The 16,306-nt window shown below is 36.9% G+C and overlaps 1 protein-coding gene across 1 annotated transcript; it reads left to right on the plus strand.

The window, feature by feature from the left end:
* The first annotated feature begins 458 nt into the window (after positions 1-458).
* LOC139709372 (G-protein coupled receptor 54-like) lies at positions 459-9,091 on the plus strand. Its single transcript, XM_071621330.1, has 3 exons — positions 459-517; positions 7,281-8,143; positions 9,081-9,091. Exons 1-3 carry the CDS (start codon positions 459-461, stop codon positions 9,089-9,091), a joined length of 933 nt encoding a protein of 310 aa, XP_071477431.1.
* Positions 9,092-16,306: the final 7,215 nt, after the last annotated feature.

Here is a 16,306-nt window from a genome sequence, read left to right on the forward strand (position 1 = left end):
AGGAAAATAAGAAGATAATTTCACAAACTTGACTTTTTGAATAAAGTGCACATTTCTTCGACATGTTACTGACTTATGTTAGGGGTAATATTATTTCCCCTGACATCTGAAAGAGAGATCGAAGTCGAGTGTTCTTTTATTATGTGAGAAAAGTGAGAATATCTTGAATTTTCTTTATACTTTCTTCATATAGTTGTACTCATATGACATCCCAAGCTATAGTAGTCTTCTCATCCAGCCGTGACTGAGCAGAAACTTCAAAAATTCTTAATTTTTGAACAGATTGTCCGATTTTCCTCAAACTCTCATTGATGTGTTCTGCTAACATTGCTGCATTCACTCATCCCACATGTCTATAAAGGTGAACTTGTCCTTTAATAGGTTACATGCTTACTATCAGCTGTAGATGTTGAATGGTTCACCTGTGCTGAGAGTCAATGGAATCATTTGTTTAACTTATGACCACAAGTAAGTCTTCCTCACTGGAAACAGATATATTCATATATGGTTTCTGTCTGTTGAATCCCTATCTAGATTGTAGTGCTACATTTCTGTAAAAGTCCCGATGTATCTTGACTGTCTACTACACTGTTCAGAAGGCTGTCCATTCTGACTCACTTCAGTCTCTGTTTTGCATGTCATCTTGGTGTTCATTCAAAGATATGGTCTGGTTTTATTTGTGATCATGTCTAATTCATGGCTTACCAAACTATAGGTTGGTCTTTTCTTTTTCTTTTTCTTTTAGTGATATGTCAGATGATGACACCATGCTTGTTTTATATTTTTTGTGCCTCCGCCACGAAGCGTTGCCAGAGGCATTATGTTTTCGGGTTGTCCGTCCGTCCGTCTGTATGTCCGTCCGCATTCGTTTACACGATAACTTGAGAAATGCTGACTGGAATTGTACCAAACTTGGTCCAAGTATAAAGTATGATAGGGCAATTACTTGATTAGATTTTGGGTGAAATCGGCCAAAGTCAAAGATCAAGGTCAACTCATGAAATTGTATCCGTTTATGCGATAACTCAAGACTGGATCAAGCGAATTTCCCCAAACTTTGTCCGAGGATGATGTATGATGGGTCAACTACATGATTAGTTTTTTAGTGAAATTGGAGAGAGGTCAAAGGTCAAAGATCGAGGTCAAATCCTAAAATTTATCTGTTTACATGATAACTCAGAACTGGAAGAAGCAGCTTTCACCAAACTTGGTCCAAGGATGATGTATGATGGGGCAATTAGTTGAGGAGATTTTAGTGACATTGGCAAGAGGTCAAAGGTCAAAAGGTCAAGGCCAAATGCTAAAAATGTTGCTATTTCCCCCATATCTATGCAATGCCTGAAGGTATTGTATTGAAACTTCGTGTAGACATGTCCTACTGTGTAAAGATTCTCCAGAGAGAGTTTCATGTCATAAGGTCAAAGGTCAAAATGTCAAAGGTTAGGTGAAAATGTTGCAATTTCACTTTTCTTGCAAATGGTTCAATGTATCTTCATGGAACTTGGTACATATGCATGTACTGACTGGCAGGGATTATCTAGGGAATCTAGGGGTCATGGGTCAAAGGTCAAGGTCAACTCCTCAAAATTGTACTGTTTCCCTCATATACTAGTATATGCAATGCTTGCATTATTAGTTTTAAAACTTAATATATACATGTATTACCTAATGGAGATTATCTGGGAAATTTCCTGCCAGAAGGTCAAAGGTTAAGGGTCAAAGGTCAGGTTTAGATGAAAAAAAAATCTACTTTGTACTGTAATTACACTCTTCTTTCATACCTTGAAAATTACTCAATGCATAAACTTATAACAGGGTTGGTCAGAAGTCAAGTAAAATCCTCAATTCCCCAAATATGTGTACCTGCACTCTTAGACAATTATAGCAAACCCAGTTTGAGGAAAGTGAACATTCAAGACATTTCTGACAAACCGGTCATATCAGTATTTTGCCAGTTATGTGAAACTGTCATCACACATTGTGAAGACATTGTACTATACACCTATTGGGAGAATGCATTATGGCGGAGGCATCAGTGGCCATAGCGACATTTCTAGTTTCGTTTTCATTAATTCAAAATAAACTGTCCGTTGTTATGAATACAATACCAAATGACCACAGATATAGTCCTCACAAGATCTTTTAGAATCAAACAAATGTGCATTACCTCGATTCGAGATTATTTGCTGATGACAGCATATTATCATGATACATGTAAAATCATATTGTAAACATTTTTAAATACAATGTATATCTCTTGAACACATAGTTGATTTGGGCATTACTTGTAGTACAATTACCATGTATATTGCTTTGTGAAACTCATCATTTTACATGGATAGATGAAGTTCAGAAAAGATTTTGAAAAGTATTTGTCATCGCTACATGTCATACCAAATACCAATGGTCAAAAGGCTTCATCCATCTGTGAGATATTTGCTTGTACTCACTGAAATAAAATTTTAAAAAGTTGCAAATAGACACTTGTCATACTGGTGTATTTATCATTCTTTCAGTAGAATTCTGGTTTGATTGTTGCTGAAAGTGTGAGCCAGGCCTAAGTATAATGCACGTAGTAACTTCATGACTGCCTCCCGTGCCATACAACACATATGCATGTATTGCTGTATTGTGTCATTCAAGTTCTTTGTGACTCTGTACTCAAAGGTGTGCACAAATCCAAGCAAAGTGAGCGATTGACCCTCTGTTAGTAGCCAACTCAACTGCATATTCTGTGATTTCTAGTCTATAGAAATTGCCTATCCATATCGGCAATTTTCTTGATAGTGATGGAATGATGAAATGCACCTGTTCGCTCACTAGTAAGGAAATTAGAGTGAAAGGCACGTTGATATCAGGTCCCCTCCCCCTCAATCCACCTGGAAGATACGACGAAAATAACGGCGAAATATTTCACGTCATAACCTGAAATTTACGAAGAAAATTCTTCTCGTCTGTACTCATTCTCTGGAAATGACTTATTATCTTGACTATAGCGGCCGATGAATCAACATTATAAACGTCAACCTATATATATGGCGTCTAATATCACAACACACTCTGAAGACAAAACAATTTTCAAATATGTCATCGTATATACTCTTATGGCACATCATGCTACCGCAGACAGATACTAATTATTTCTCATTCACTATTCATTTTGCAGAAATATACCCGTTAAGGAGGAGGGCAAACACATTATACCCATGCTCATCGCCCATGCATGCACTTCCTTAAGAAGCATTGATTATTAATCTATTTTGGCGTGGGAGATGAACTTATCTTGGCGATGAATTTTTTGATGAATACACCAACTTCAAACATACCGAAGAGGGGATGAGTACACATCGATACATACCGGCATACCAGTCGACAACAAAACACATGATGAAAAAGCAGTTTTGCATTAAATTCTTGTGACCATGGTAACCAATATTTGGAAAGTCAACGTTCAATATTGACCATTTCTACGAGCAACTGTCATGCTTCTAATTCTACCACTCTTTTGATCTACAAAATAAGTGGAGCCACTTCCTGACTTGCATTCTTTGACGTACATGCTATAATGCAGCCAGCTCTTTTTGAAAATTTGTTTTCGCTGAAGCGAGTGTTCATTTCAATAAAAAGTTCGATACGTTGAAGTACAATGTATTAAAGCAGACGCAAAGGGTCACATTGAAACTCGGCCTTTATGCGCAAAGTCAATCGATACACTTAGTAAACTCAAGACTATTTTTCGTCTGAACCTCAAGATGGTTGAATTGAATTCTGAAGAATCGGTCGAGGTACTTCAAGCGTCATTCAAAGAAAAAGAACAACAACAAGAAACAAACAAACAAAAGACACTCGCGGCATTTCAGCGCAAAAAAAACCCCTCAATAACGAACCACAAAATTTTATTCTGAAAATGAGATGAAGAGAGTAAAATAATCGTTTAAAAGGAAGTTACAAATATTTCACATCTCCCTCCCCCTTTGCTCTCATGGATTTAGGTATTCTGAATAACTTCAGGCATGATAGAAGAATAAACCTCGTTGATATTGATACGTTGAAGCACTGAATACTAACCGGTTTCAGTTTGCAATGCACTGTGCATCGGCAATAATTCTAAAGAATTTTTTCTTCTTGCTATTTCCGAAGATTATACTATTTTCTCGAAGAATGGTGTTAAAATAAAATTTTAAAAAAGAGACCCAAGTATGTATTTAAGTGTGGATGAGTGGATGTAGAAATATAAAAGCAGAACACAGTGAATGCAGAAATATAAGTAACGGATCAGTAAACTTTGACTAAAATTGGACAATTTGTTCACAAAGTTTTTTATTTTAAAAGTTTTTGTACCAGCACTGCTGGCTATATAAAATGATATTTACATCAATATTATTCATCATGTCATCACAGTAAGAGAACTTAATAAAGAAAATATAGAAAATTGAACATATTTCAATTTTCTAGCATAATGAGAGATCACATGGCTAGTCTCTTTCAGAAAGCAGCCAGGGGAATGATAGTACCCTCAACATACACGTCATCAGTAACAAGTGGAAGGAATGTGCACTTTTGATAAAAAGGACATTTTGTGGAATTTTACGTGTATTTTTGTTTATTGCTGTCAAACTGTAATATCATGAATTGCTATAGTCTCCTCATCCAGCAATGGCGATACCAAAATTTTGAAAATGTCAAGTTTTGAACGGATTGTCCTATTTTCCTCAAACACCACAGATGTGTTCTACTAATATTATTGCATTCACTCAATCCACATATTTGATTTCATTTCAATTTTATGAGAATAAACTCTGTAACTCTAAGTAAGTTTGCATACAGAAGTAGTATTTATGCTGGCGCTATTATGATAGTTTTTTTTTTCTTAAAGGGACACTTCAAACGATTTCACATCATGTAGTACATAAATCGATTCAAGTGCTTTGTATAGATTTGTGGAATTTACTATGTTCCTGTAGCAGATTAGCCAAGACTCTGAAAAACCCAAAACATTCCCAGTAAAACACTGAACAGGGATGATGACATCATAGGAGGCTTAACTACTCCAGTAATGTAGCAGTGCAATTCCATTGTAATCCCACTCGCTTAACACTCAGCGGAGTTCGTTTTTATTTTTTATAAAGTTTGAAAACATCCTTGTTCCTCATTCCAATCACTGAATAAATTCTGTAACTGTCTGCCCAGTATAACCAATATTTGTAAATGGTCAAATGCATAAATCTGAAAATTATCCGGAAGTCTCCTTTAAAAGGGGGTCTGTTCGACTGCAAGCGCGCATTGTAGAGCCTTCATCAGCGTTGATTACAGTGGACATATTGTAGATTAGAGTGTACAGTAATTATCATTCACTTCGAGGTTCTTGGATAGTTTCCATGGTTTCTACGACGAATCTTTCTAAGATCCCCTACGTAGCATATGTTCTATATAACTATGTTACAGTCGATACTCCCATTTGGGTTTCTCATAAAACAAAACAGCAAAGTCTGGGTCATATTCTGATAATGCAAAACGATGTGTATCACCCGTTCCTTTATTGGTTTATAGAATTAATTGCTGGTCACTGAGCAATCAGGAAAACACTTCCATCATCTTGATGACACTGTAAATGAACCACAGCCAAGTGCATTTTATTTTCGTCATGTTAACGGCTGGGTCTTGGGAATTAGCCTTTGTATCATGCTGTCTCTGCAAAGAAAGGCACGCTGCGCTTTAAACTTGTACAATGTCATTTTGCTTATGATACGGAGAAAATAAAATAACTTAAAATAACTATTAAGAAAATAAGTCCATATAAAATAGTACAATTTGTTCATGAATGGTTTACAAGCTTCTTTGGCGAATGTAATATGATCTTTCTAAAGCTTCTCATACAGTTCCATAGAAATAAGAACATGTGTTAGGTAAGACCAAGGGTAACATAATTCTTCAAAAGCTGAAAAGTTTGGATTACATCACACACGAGTTCAAAAGGTCAAAACATTTCTACCACGCATCCTACACCACAGTATGGTGAAAGAGCATGAAATACACTTTTTTAAAAAACACAATGATGGAACAAGTATAACAATATAAAGGAATGCGTTACTTTGCTCTTTACCCTTTACCTCTACTGACTGTAAAAGGAATTGTTGTCAGTCGAAAGATACATAGCCTGATATAGGGGCGCTCTGGGAACTTTTTCCTCAAATTATCATGAATAATCAGGTGTGGACAACTCAAAGAGGGATAGAACCTCTTTGGGACAACCAATAACCATCCTGAATCTTGCCAGCCTTGCAACAACAAATGAATGAAAGCGAATCAGGGCAATTACCACCCGGCTAAATACTGGTTAGTGATAAGGTTAGAGTAAAGATAGAGTTAGGGTTAGGTTAAGGGTTGGAGTTTGGGTTAGGGTTAGGATTAGGTTCAGGATTAGGATTAGGGTTAGGGTCAGGGGAAGGGTCCGGGGTAATTGCCCAGGGGGTGATTGCCCTAGACCCTTTTCAAGAGGCCGAAAAACGTTGCGTGAGCGACAAAGGGGAGACAATGCACATAGCTGAAGATGAGAGGTGACAGAATGAATCACGCGCATTTTAGAATATGATTGAGTCTTTCGTTCGGCAGAGAGCTTCCCAGCAAGTTCCATCTCGCCGTTTCACACTGCGCATGCTCAGAATACGCCTTCTTCACAAGAGAAGGAACATACTAATCCTCATCCCCAGTGTCATTGCAGAGTAAGCTGAAGTGGGAAGCGGACGTCAACGCCAATATTCATGGACTTGAAATTACTGTCATACTGTTGATTTTCTGTAATATACACTGACGTGAACTACCGTCGAGAAGTACCGTCGAGAAGAAATATTGAAGTTTGAGATCGCTATTTACACCAGTAAAGTGGCATAGGCCTACATACAGCATTAACAATCAAAAGTAATAACAAACCCAGATCACATTTCAAACAAGTTCTAACAACATCAGTTTTGAAGCCACTTTGAATCATATCCTCTCAAGGGTGATTACATAATCATCTCTCTGTGTAGTGACTATTTCAGTGAAGTGAAGTGAAGCCGACGCTGCAACTGAATCATACCTTCGGTAACGCAACTCCTCTAAACATCTTCAAACAAAATAGCGGATACCATTACTGATGCATGGTGAGACAGGCCTGATCACTGTATTTATTCCCCCGTCAGCTTTTGTCTTAATCTGAAATCGATATCGGCAAAAATGAATCAAACTTCAACGACTGAGGGAGTGGACGATTTTGCTATCTTGACAACCGTCATTTACAGTCTGTTCGGCGCAGTTGGTATAATGGGCAACGGCCTTGTTCTTTTCGTTATCGCAATGGTGGATGATCTCCGCGATGTCGCAAACCTTTTCATTGCCAACCAGTCGCTCGTAGATATGATGACATCTGTTCTTCTCATTGGAAGCTACGTCATTCCTCTCCCGGCGATGCCGCGTGATTCTCCTCTCTTGGCACGATTCATCTGCGCCTTTTGGAATACAAGGTTTCTCTTCTGGTCTCTGATAGTAGCCAGCTCTCTAAACCTCGTGCTGATGACTTTAGAACGCTACTACGCCATAATGTACCCGATCCAATATCGGAGCCAGATCAACTCACATCGCGCAAAGGTAATCGCCCCTATTCCCTGGATAATCGGTTTTCTGTATCAGCAAAACCTCTTGTGGTTTACCTCTGTCGAAGACGACATGTGCCTGCTATTTCAGTTTCCCAGTCGGTTACATCTGGTCAGTCTCGGGCTTTTGGGTGTTTTTCTGGAGTTCATTCTCCCCGTCATTGTTGTGATGTACGTGCATGTCGGAATAGTGCGTAAACTACGCAAGAGTGTGGTGAAGAGGGCTGAAGGCGCCACACATGATAGAAACAAATCTAATTTTACAGCCCTGGAGCGCACGACAGCTGACGCCAAGACCAGGGCTAGGAAGAACGTCATAAAGACCCTCTTTTTCATTTCTATTTTCTTTGTGATATGCTGGACCCCTAATCAAGTAATCTACATGTACTACTCTATTCTAGACAAGAATTTTGCAGACTTGTTGCTTTATAAATTATCGGTTTTTCTAGCGTTTGGAAACATGTGTATCAATCCATTTATATACACCTTCCAATATAGGAGATTTCGCAAGGGTCTATCTAAACTTTGCGGCAAAACGTCTAGAAAGAATAATCAATCAAACATTGCGACAGTGAATGACGAGTCTTGTACAACAGTTCTTAATCAAAACTTTAACATGTAATTAAGTTTAGCGCGTCACCGACAAACTTTTCTTTTTGTCATTCAAATACGCTTATTATATGCCTTGTGTACTCTATGATGTGTTCTATAAAATGTTTGGTTAGACAGACATTGTTTTGTATGCTAGTTATATGAATGTCACAGTGTGCCCTTGACACTACACATTTTCGTTCACTAGATTCGCCGTATTCATAATAGGGCATATAGTTTGCATGAAACTGCACAACGTTTACCTTGACCAATGAACGTATAATCATTTAGCCTATACGCAGACTCGCGTTAAAGCTTTAATGAATTTGTGTCTATTTTAACTAAGCGTTTTGCATTAAAAAAAAAACTGTTTTTATGAAAGTGGTGTCGTTATAAACTTAATCCATCAATTTCAGAACACGAAGTAAAACAAAAAAATAGAACACAGAAGTTATACAGTCAATGCGTATCAGGTTTTTCTTGTATCATGACAATTCGTGTGACACAAAGTGTTCGCATAATTAGAGTATAAAAATCTGATAACAGTGAAGAAGTGAATGTAACGAGTTCTAATTTGGTCACGAAAGGTGAGTAGCGATATAATATATCGGAAATTGATGTAGGCCTATTAAGTTTTAATATGTAGAATAAATATGAGAATGATCCAAATTACAAATTCAAATAGTGAACGTAAAAAATCGCACTTTACACTGTTTGCCCAAAGCATTATACACTGTAGTACGATGAAAACTGACTGACAGATATCGCAAGGTTCGTAATTATTAGTCATAAACATAGACTGGTCGGTCGTTATTTCGCATAATAGTGGCACATGTACATTCTTTGTGCCGTTTCCAGTGGCCAATTAGACATTCTCGCAGAATTTTAGGCAGCATTTGCATCACGATAAAAATCAAGCGATTTTCAACAAGCGGTTTTTTTAGCAATGAAGATTATACTGTGTTCAGATTCAACATAGGCCCTACATCATGTATCAAACATCTTTCTTAATGTTTATAAATATCATGGTTACATTATCAAGTCTGTTCTTTATCTAAAGACTTTGATGCAATACTGGCATTGATAGCGAGAAAAATAAATATAATTTCGGTAAGATCTATATATTGGATCTGAAAACAAAAGAAACTTGCGAAGCAGGAACAAGGAAATGTAATATCTTTTCATATGATAATGACCCTCGTTAATGCTTAGACCGTATAGCTGAAGAATAAGTTCCTGAAAAGAGACAAACCTTCACCCTACATGCCCTAACGACTGTATACATAATGTATATTCGACGAGTATTAGCTAACTCATCAGCAATGTGGATTTAGGGAAAGAATGTCTCGCTGAATTTGCACTCATTAATCTTTATGATCATGATATTTTGAGTAATATTAATACTAGACGTGCGATTGCCATTTTTATGGATTAATTGGAGGCTTTCGATATTCTGTTACGTTCAAAACTTTTGTCAAAGTTGAATTATTACGGAATGAGAGGCACAACCCATCTTTGGTTAAATAGTTCTTTGTCTAGCTGAAAACAGTTTTCTATGTATTAAGGGTATTCCTCCGATCCCAAAATCATATCATCAGGTCGATCCTTGGACCATTATCATTATTTACATAATTATATACACATACAATGCGGTAACTGTTTTTAAAAAGTTTATTCTATGCGCCAACGTGACGACTTTAATTGCTTCTCATGAAAACGTACAGACTTTGGTCAGTAACGTTAATATTCATTTGTATTAGAGGTTATTAGCTGGTTTTATAATAAGTTACTGTTGTCTGAATATTCTGAAAACTAAATTTGTTGTTAAGATATTAAGCAAAATAAATGGCCTTGTGATAATCTAAAACTCTATGTACATTCATAAAGGTCCTACAGAGCGATGATCCGTTGACATAATACACCTCGAGTACAACTCGATAAATACTTGACATAGGATCCCCATATCATTTTCTTTGCGGTATAAGATACATTGTTGGAGTTATGCACGTTGGCTTTCGAAACACGATGAATAATTTCTTACTACAGTAGTCTCTTGCATTCTCTACCCATCGATGTAATGAACAGTTGACCTCAAATTTTGTCATGTCAATAATGAATGAACGCAAAGGTTACAAATTGACTATGTTTCGAATACTTTTATAGTTGTCACGCATTATACTGTCATAGTTATGTTAAATAGTTCAAAAAAAAATAGCAGAGATCAAATCATCTCAAGAAAATCATATAAAAACTGAAACAGAGCGCAAATTATACATCTAAGATGTTTGCAAAAGGAGAAAATGAAACGCATGTAGTGAGAAGTGATTTAATCATAACTACAACGACATAATAACAAAACCCGGAACGACATCGCAGCAAAGCACGGGGATTTTCAAATTGTTCTCGGTGACAGCCTCTCTCTCTCTCTCTCTCTCTCGCACACACACACACACACACACACACACACACACACACACACACACACACACACACACACACACATATAATCTTGGAATTTTCCTTGTATTGGACTTCGAATGTTATGATGTTATAGAAGGAGTCTCGAGTACGCCATTAAATTTTGTGTATATAGTTCCAACAAGGTTTTTATTATTTTGAGAATAAAAACCCTGTTGAGGTGCAAGGTATATATATATATATATATATATATATATATATATATATATAGTGTGAAAGGTGTATTTTCAGTTGTTAAACATCTGGGCCGTCGCATCTTAGTAGTGTGTAGGTGAGAGTAAGGATGAGACGATAGACGTAGCTTGAATCCTCACGGTTTAATTCTTATTCTCGAGCTTTCGGGCCCTGCCCTTTATCAAGACTGAGGATCAAAGAAATTGGACGAAACAATAATGATGGGTACAGAACATGATATAGATATTGTCTTGATCATTGTTATTTTTTGTATACAATATCCATGTTCTGTATCCATCATCATGGTTTTGTTCGATTTCTTTGATCCTCAGTCTTGATAAAGGGCAGGGCCAGAAAGCTCGAGAATAAAAATCAAACTGAGGATTCAAGCTACGTCTGTCGTCTCATCCTTACTCTCACCTATATATATATATATATATATATATATATGTATATATATATATATATATGTATATATATATATATATATATATATATATATATATATACATACATATAATATATATATATATACATATATAGTTGTTCTCATGCGTCCCATTCGGGTCACTTAAATTTCATTTTAAAATTCATTTTTTAGGCCCGAAAAGGATATAAGGGTAAACATAACAATCCATTTTGAATCGCAGTTGCCCGATTGGGCCACCAGAAGATAACTGTTTTGGAAATTTGGTGGTCCAAAGTTAATTTTTAGTGACCACTGGCCACAGCTAATGTCGAGCCCTTCGATATATATATATATATATTATATACAATTATATATATATATATATATACATATATACATATATACATATATACATATATACACAGAAATAAGATCTGTTTAACTTCAAAAGAAAAGTTGACCTTAATTTGGTCAAAAAATTACGGGCGTATATTTTAATCATCTTTACAAATATATTCCTTCAATTGCTGCTGGGACTTCGCACCAAGACATGGAGAACGCTCATTCGAAGTTATTGCACCCAAGTTATGGATTGATCTCCCCATTTTTTTTTATACGAGAAGCCCGTCAGTAAAATAATAGTTACGTCACTTCTGAAAATTCACTTTTTCCATAGCTTCCCCCCCCCCCCCGCCACCAATATACTGAGCGTAGACCTAATCCTATTACCTGCCCATTCACTGACAAACACTGATGTATGTCCTTTATACTTCTTTACTTATGTGTAATTTGTTATCATCTCTCATTTTTTCTTTTTTTTTCTTTTCTTTCTTTTCGTCTCTTCTCCTTTGCGCTTAGAAACATTGTATTCGGCGCGTTATAAATGATAATGTATCATTATTATTTAATTATCATTGTTCTTTTTTCTTGGTTGGTAACTGATTAGCACACATAACACTCTTAGAATTAATGGAACACAAATTTCTTTATGGCGTATATTTCCTTCAAATATTGACAATCTCTCGACTTTATTAATATTTTGCTAGAGTGATCGCCATCGTCATTATAGTCAATATTGTCCCTGCGTTATATCAAGAGTCTTGGTCTTCAGTCATGGACATGCGTTCAGATAGATCAAGAGAGAGAGAGAGAGAGAGTCAAGAGAGGGCGAGAGATCAGAGAGTATACGTGGTCTTAATAGTGAGAAAGTCTCTAACTTTCCCTATAAGCCCAAGATAAAAGTACAGGAAGGTAGAGCAAAGTTTAATTTCCCGTGAAAGCCTAGAGTCACGGGGTTATGACGTAGACGGCTTTGACTCCATTGAAAACTTTATGGATGAAAGTGATGCGGGCGAGAAATTCGTTCACTTTAATGCCTTGTGAAAAATCTTCGCCAAAATCGATGAAAATCAATCGTACAGCCGACCTTCCTAAGCAAAGGGGTCAGCCCTTTCAAAGCCATTTCATTTCTCTTCTCTCACAAGGTACTGCCTAGATACTGTAGAATTAATAACTTTGACAGAATTTTATGAGCAAAGCGTGAATTTCGATATGTGCACGATTTTCAAACTCAGCGGCACCAGGGCAGATGCAACTTTTAATTCCTACCTGTCACAAAAACGTGACGAAAAAATGATTATGAGTACAGTTTCTGGGGTGTTTGCAGGAAAAACTGTTTGCAATGTTTCTACGCAATAAGATCGACTCCTTTGTCGTGTTTCCTGTCCTGTCACTTTTAATCTATAGAATATTTGTCAGTATATCATCATCTCACGAACAGACCTCAACCAGCTTGAGCTCATACGACAGTCTGTTTTATTTCATTTAGTTTCATTATACCTTCCTCAAAGAAATCACGTTGTCCTGAAAATATAAATGAAATTCTCTTAGAAATATACATTAAGATAAAAGCAAACAAGAAGACATAAGGATAATGTGATGAACAAGTGAGGCATTGAAATACTAACGATATGGTGAAACTTAACCTGTCGTGGAACGTTAAGGTATCAGCAATGAAGAGTCACGTACACGTTTATAAGGGACTTGCTTAAGGGGGAAATTAAAATTAAAACAAAAGAGGAAGCACTCTAGAATGCTACGTGAAATTTCGAATGGCAGCAATCTCCACCAATTTCCCCTCGTGAAAACTCACGATTCATCAAGATAGGAAGTTTTTCATAATATGTTGAATAACATTATACGTAAGCTTTCGAGGCGACGGAACGTACTAGTAATCATTTTCGCTTGGAGCAAAGGAAAAAGCACTGTACTATTCACACAGAAGTACATGCAGCACATAAAATAAAATGGACTACTTTCAACGTCGAAAGTTTTATGACTTGGGTGATGGTATTCAGTGTTGTAAGTATTAAATCAATCATTGTTCAAATTCCTTACAAACAAAGTAATCTCAAAACGACTTCTTAACATAACAGTAATACGTACGGAAACGAAAGCATTGTATATTTAGGTTTTGTTTGTGAGAACAGTCGAGTATTATACACGTAGGTAAGCAGAATAAAATTCCTTTGTACTAGTCTTGAAAGAATGTTTACGTTGACGTCATAATACGGGCGTTGTTTTTTAGACTTGTTATATAATCATAATATACACAGGTAACAATATAGGCCTAACATGCCTAACGTTGATATACTTGTATACACGTTTGTGTGTGCGTGCATGTTGATCAAGGACAATAGAGTGATAGAAACTGATTTATTAGTGCACTTTCGCCTCAAACAAAGGCCCAAGGGTGCACGTCACGAGACCGACACCCACGAGTCATATAGCCCACGAACTACGCAGCCAATAAGTCATACAGCCCATTAACGAGTCATACGTACAGCTCACAAGTCATACAGCCCACTAGTAATACGGCTCACGAGTCATACAGAGTTCGACACTACGCAGAAAAGGCTCACGAGACCGACAATATACGCAAAGCTCACGAATCCGACACTACGCAATAAAGGCCAACTCCGCGGATACTCGAGCTCTGCAGTGGCATTTGGGCATAAGATATGCCCTTTCGTTCTCATGTATCCAAACTGCATTTAATTTTTTGTTGTTGTTGTTGTTTTCCCCAGTCTGAAAAAAGATGGAAATAGTTAGTGAGATATCAGTAAGTGTAGGCCCATATTAAGGCCTAATAACAAAGAGACACATTAAAAACAAATATGTAGTGTTTATGAAGTTTTATCTGTAGTGGACCAGGAGGTAGACTGTACTTCTCAAGAAAGAGAAGAAGACCCCCCCCCCCCCCCCCCAAAAAAAAAAAAAAAAAGAAAAAGAAAAAAGGAAAAAAAAAAAGAGTTTATGTTTGATTTTGCTCTAAATAGCAAAAAGCAACTCAAGCATGGGCCGGGTGGACTCTTTTCACTGTTCGGGATACCCAATTCACCTATACATCGTAACCAAAGCAAAACGTCACGCTCATGGTGTCTTGTATTTTAAAGAAAGAAGAGAGAGAGAGAGAGAGAGAGAGAGAGAGGAAAAATTGGTGTTCTTATGCAACAAATGATTTGCCCCAGAAAATACTGACATAAATCAAACATAATAAATCTTAAAAGTATCAAACAAGAATATGAGATATACCATAAAGAAGTCTCCACGATGGAGCTCATAAAGTCTCCATGAGGGAGCTCATAACGCCTCCACGATGGAGCTCATAAAGGGAGCTCATACAAAATAACTCCACAAAGGAGCTTATGCAAATATTAATTATTAGAGTGATATTATTCAGTACCAGAAATAATGATCACGTCTCAAAAAAAATTCATAATAAAAGAATGCTATAAGGTGACAATGGGTATGAATTACCTCATTTCCTTCTCTCAAACTCGAATAACTATACACGCGAGCGTGTACCGCACACCAACTCACCCACGCACATACACTCAAACACACACAGCCAACCACGCACACACATACTAATATCAGAGGTCAACCCAAAATGATATACAGTATTAGGCACACACACAGTTACATGTATTGCAATATAAAGAAAATTACTATAGCTATCATTCACGTTCATACTGTAATAAACGCGTCATTATCTTTGGAAAATCATATCATTTGGTATGTCAAAGCTGAATAAAAGTTCATCATATCTATCGAGGTTATGGGTCAACAAAACACATTGGTTCCAATTACCGAATCTTTGAAGGAATTCCCCAGCTTTGCCCTACCTACCATTTATTAAGAATTATTTCCTTTTCATGAGAGAACTTAAAAGTGGATATTATTTCAGATAAGGCAATGGGCATTGTTATGTATACAAATGTATAGGACAAAATGCATATATTTTGAATGAATGCATTTCTCAAGCTGTGATATTACGATAAAAAGTGAATGAAGTGGCAGATAGTTGATATCTTAATACATGTATAACAGTCTATGCGGAAATATGAAGATGGAGAAAAACACTGTAACACTCTTGGTTTATAGCTGGTCATGAAGCATACGAAACGTCGTTGTATAGAGATAAAAAAGAAAAGGCTCTTGATTTCCGGAACACAAAACTACATGCTAAAATTCCCTAACACAGGGCATTTTGCACTAATAAGTATAGCTGGCCCTAGATTCCTGTAAATTTGTGACGAATATAAGCGTATGTACATTGTACTTCTGTCATTATGCATGTACTTCTGAGATATACAAAGCTCTATTGAAAAGACACCAAATATTATGATACCGACACTTCTCATAGTCTCCCTTTCAATAAACACACACACGCACAACGCACACACAAATAATAAAGTCCGTGTGTCTGTCAAGCGCAATGCCAAAAAGATGCCACTAAAGGGGGTATCTCACCGGGCTTGAAACTAGTTCGCGATTAGTTCGCGACTCCATAAAGCAGATTTTGCTAGTTGCAGAGACGTCTCCGCGACGTCTCTGAGACGTCTCCTGAAAATTACAGAGTCTCCGATTAGTTGCAAGAAATTTAAACATGTTCGATTTTTCGCGAAGTCTCCGCGATGTCTCCGCGATGTCTCCGAGACGTCTCCGAGACGTCGCCGAG

This window comes from Diadema antillarum, unplaced genomic scaffold, assembly GCF_040938485.1.
Source record: "Diadema antillarum isolate AM-2024a unplaced genomic scaffold, OU_Dant_1.0 seq00001428_RagTag, whole genome shotgun sequence".
Classification (NCBI taxonomy): domain Eukaryota; kingdom Metazoa; phylum Echinodermata; class Echinoidea; order Diadematoida; family Diadematidae; genus Diadema; species Diadema antillarum.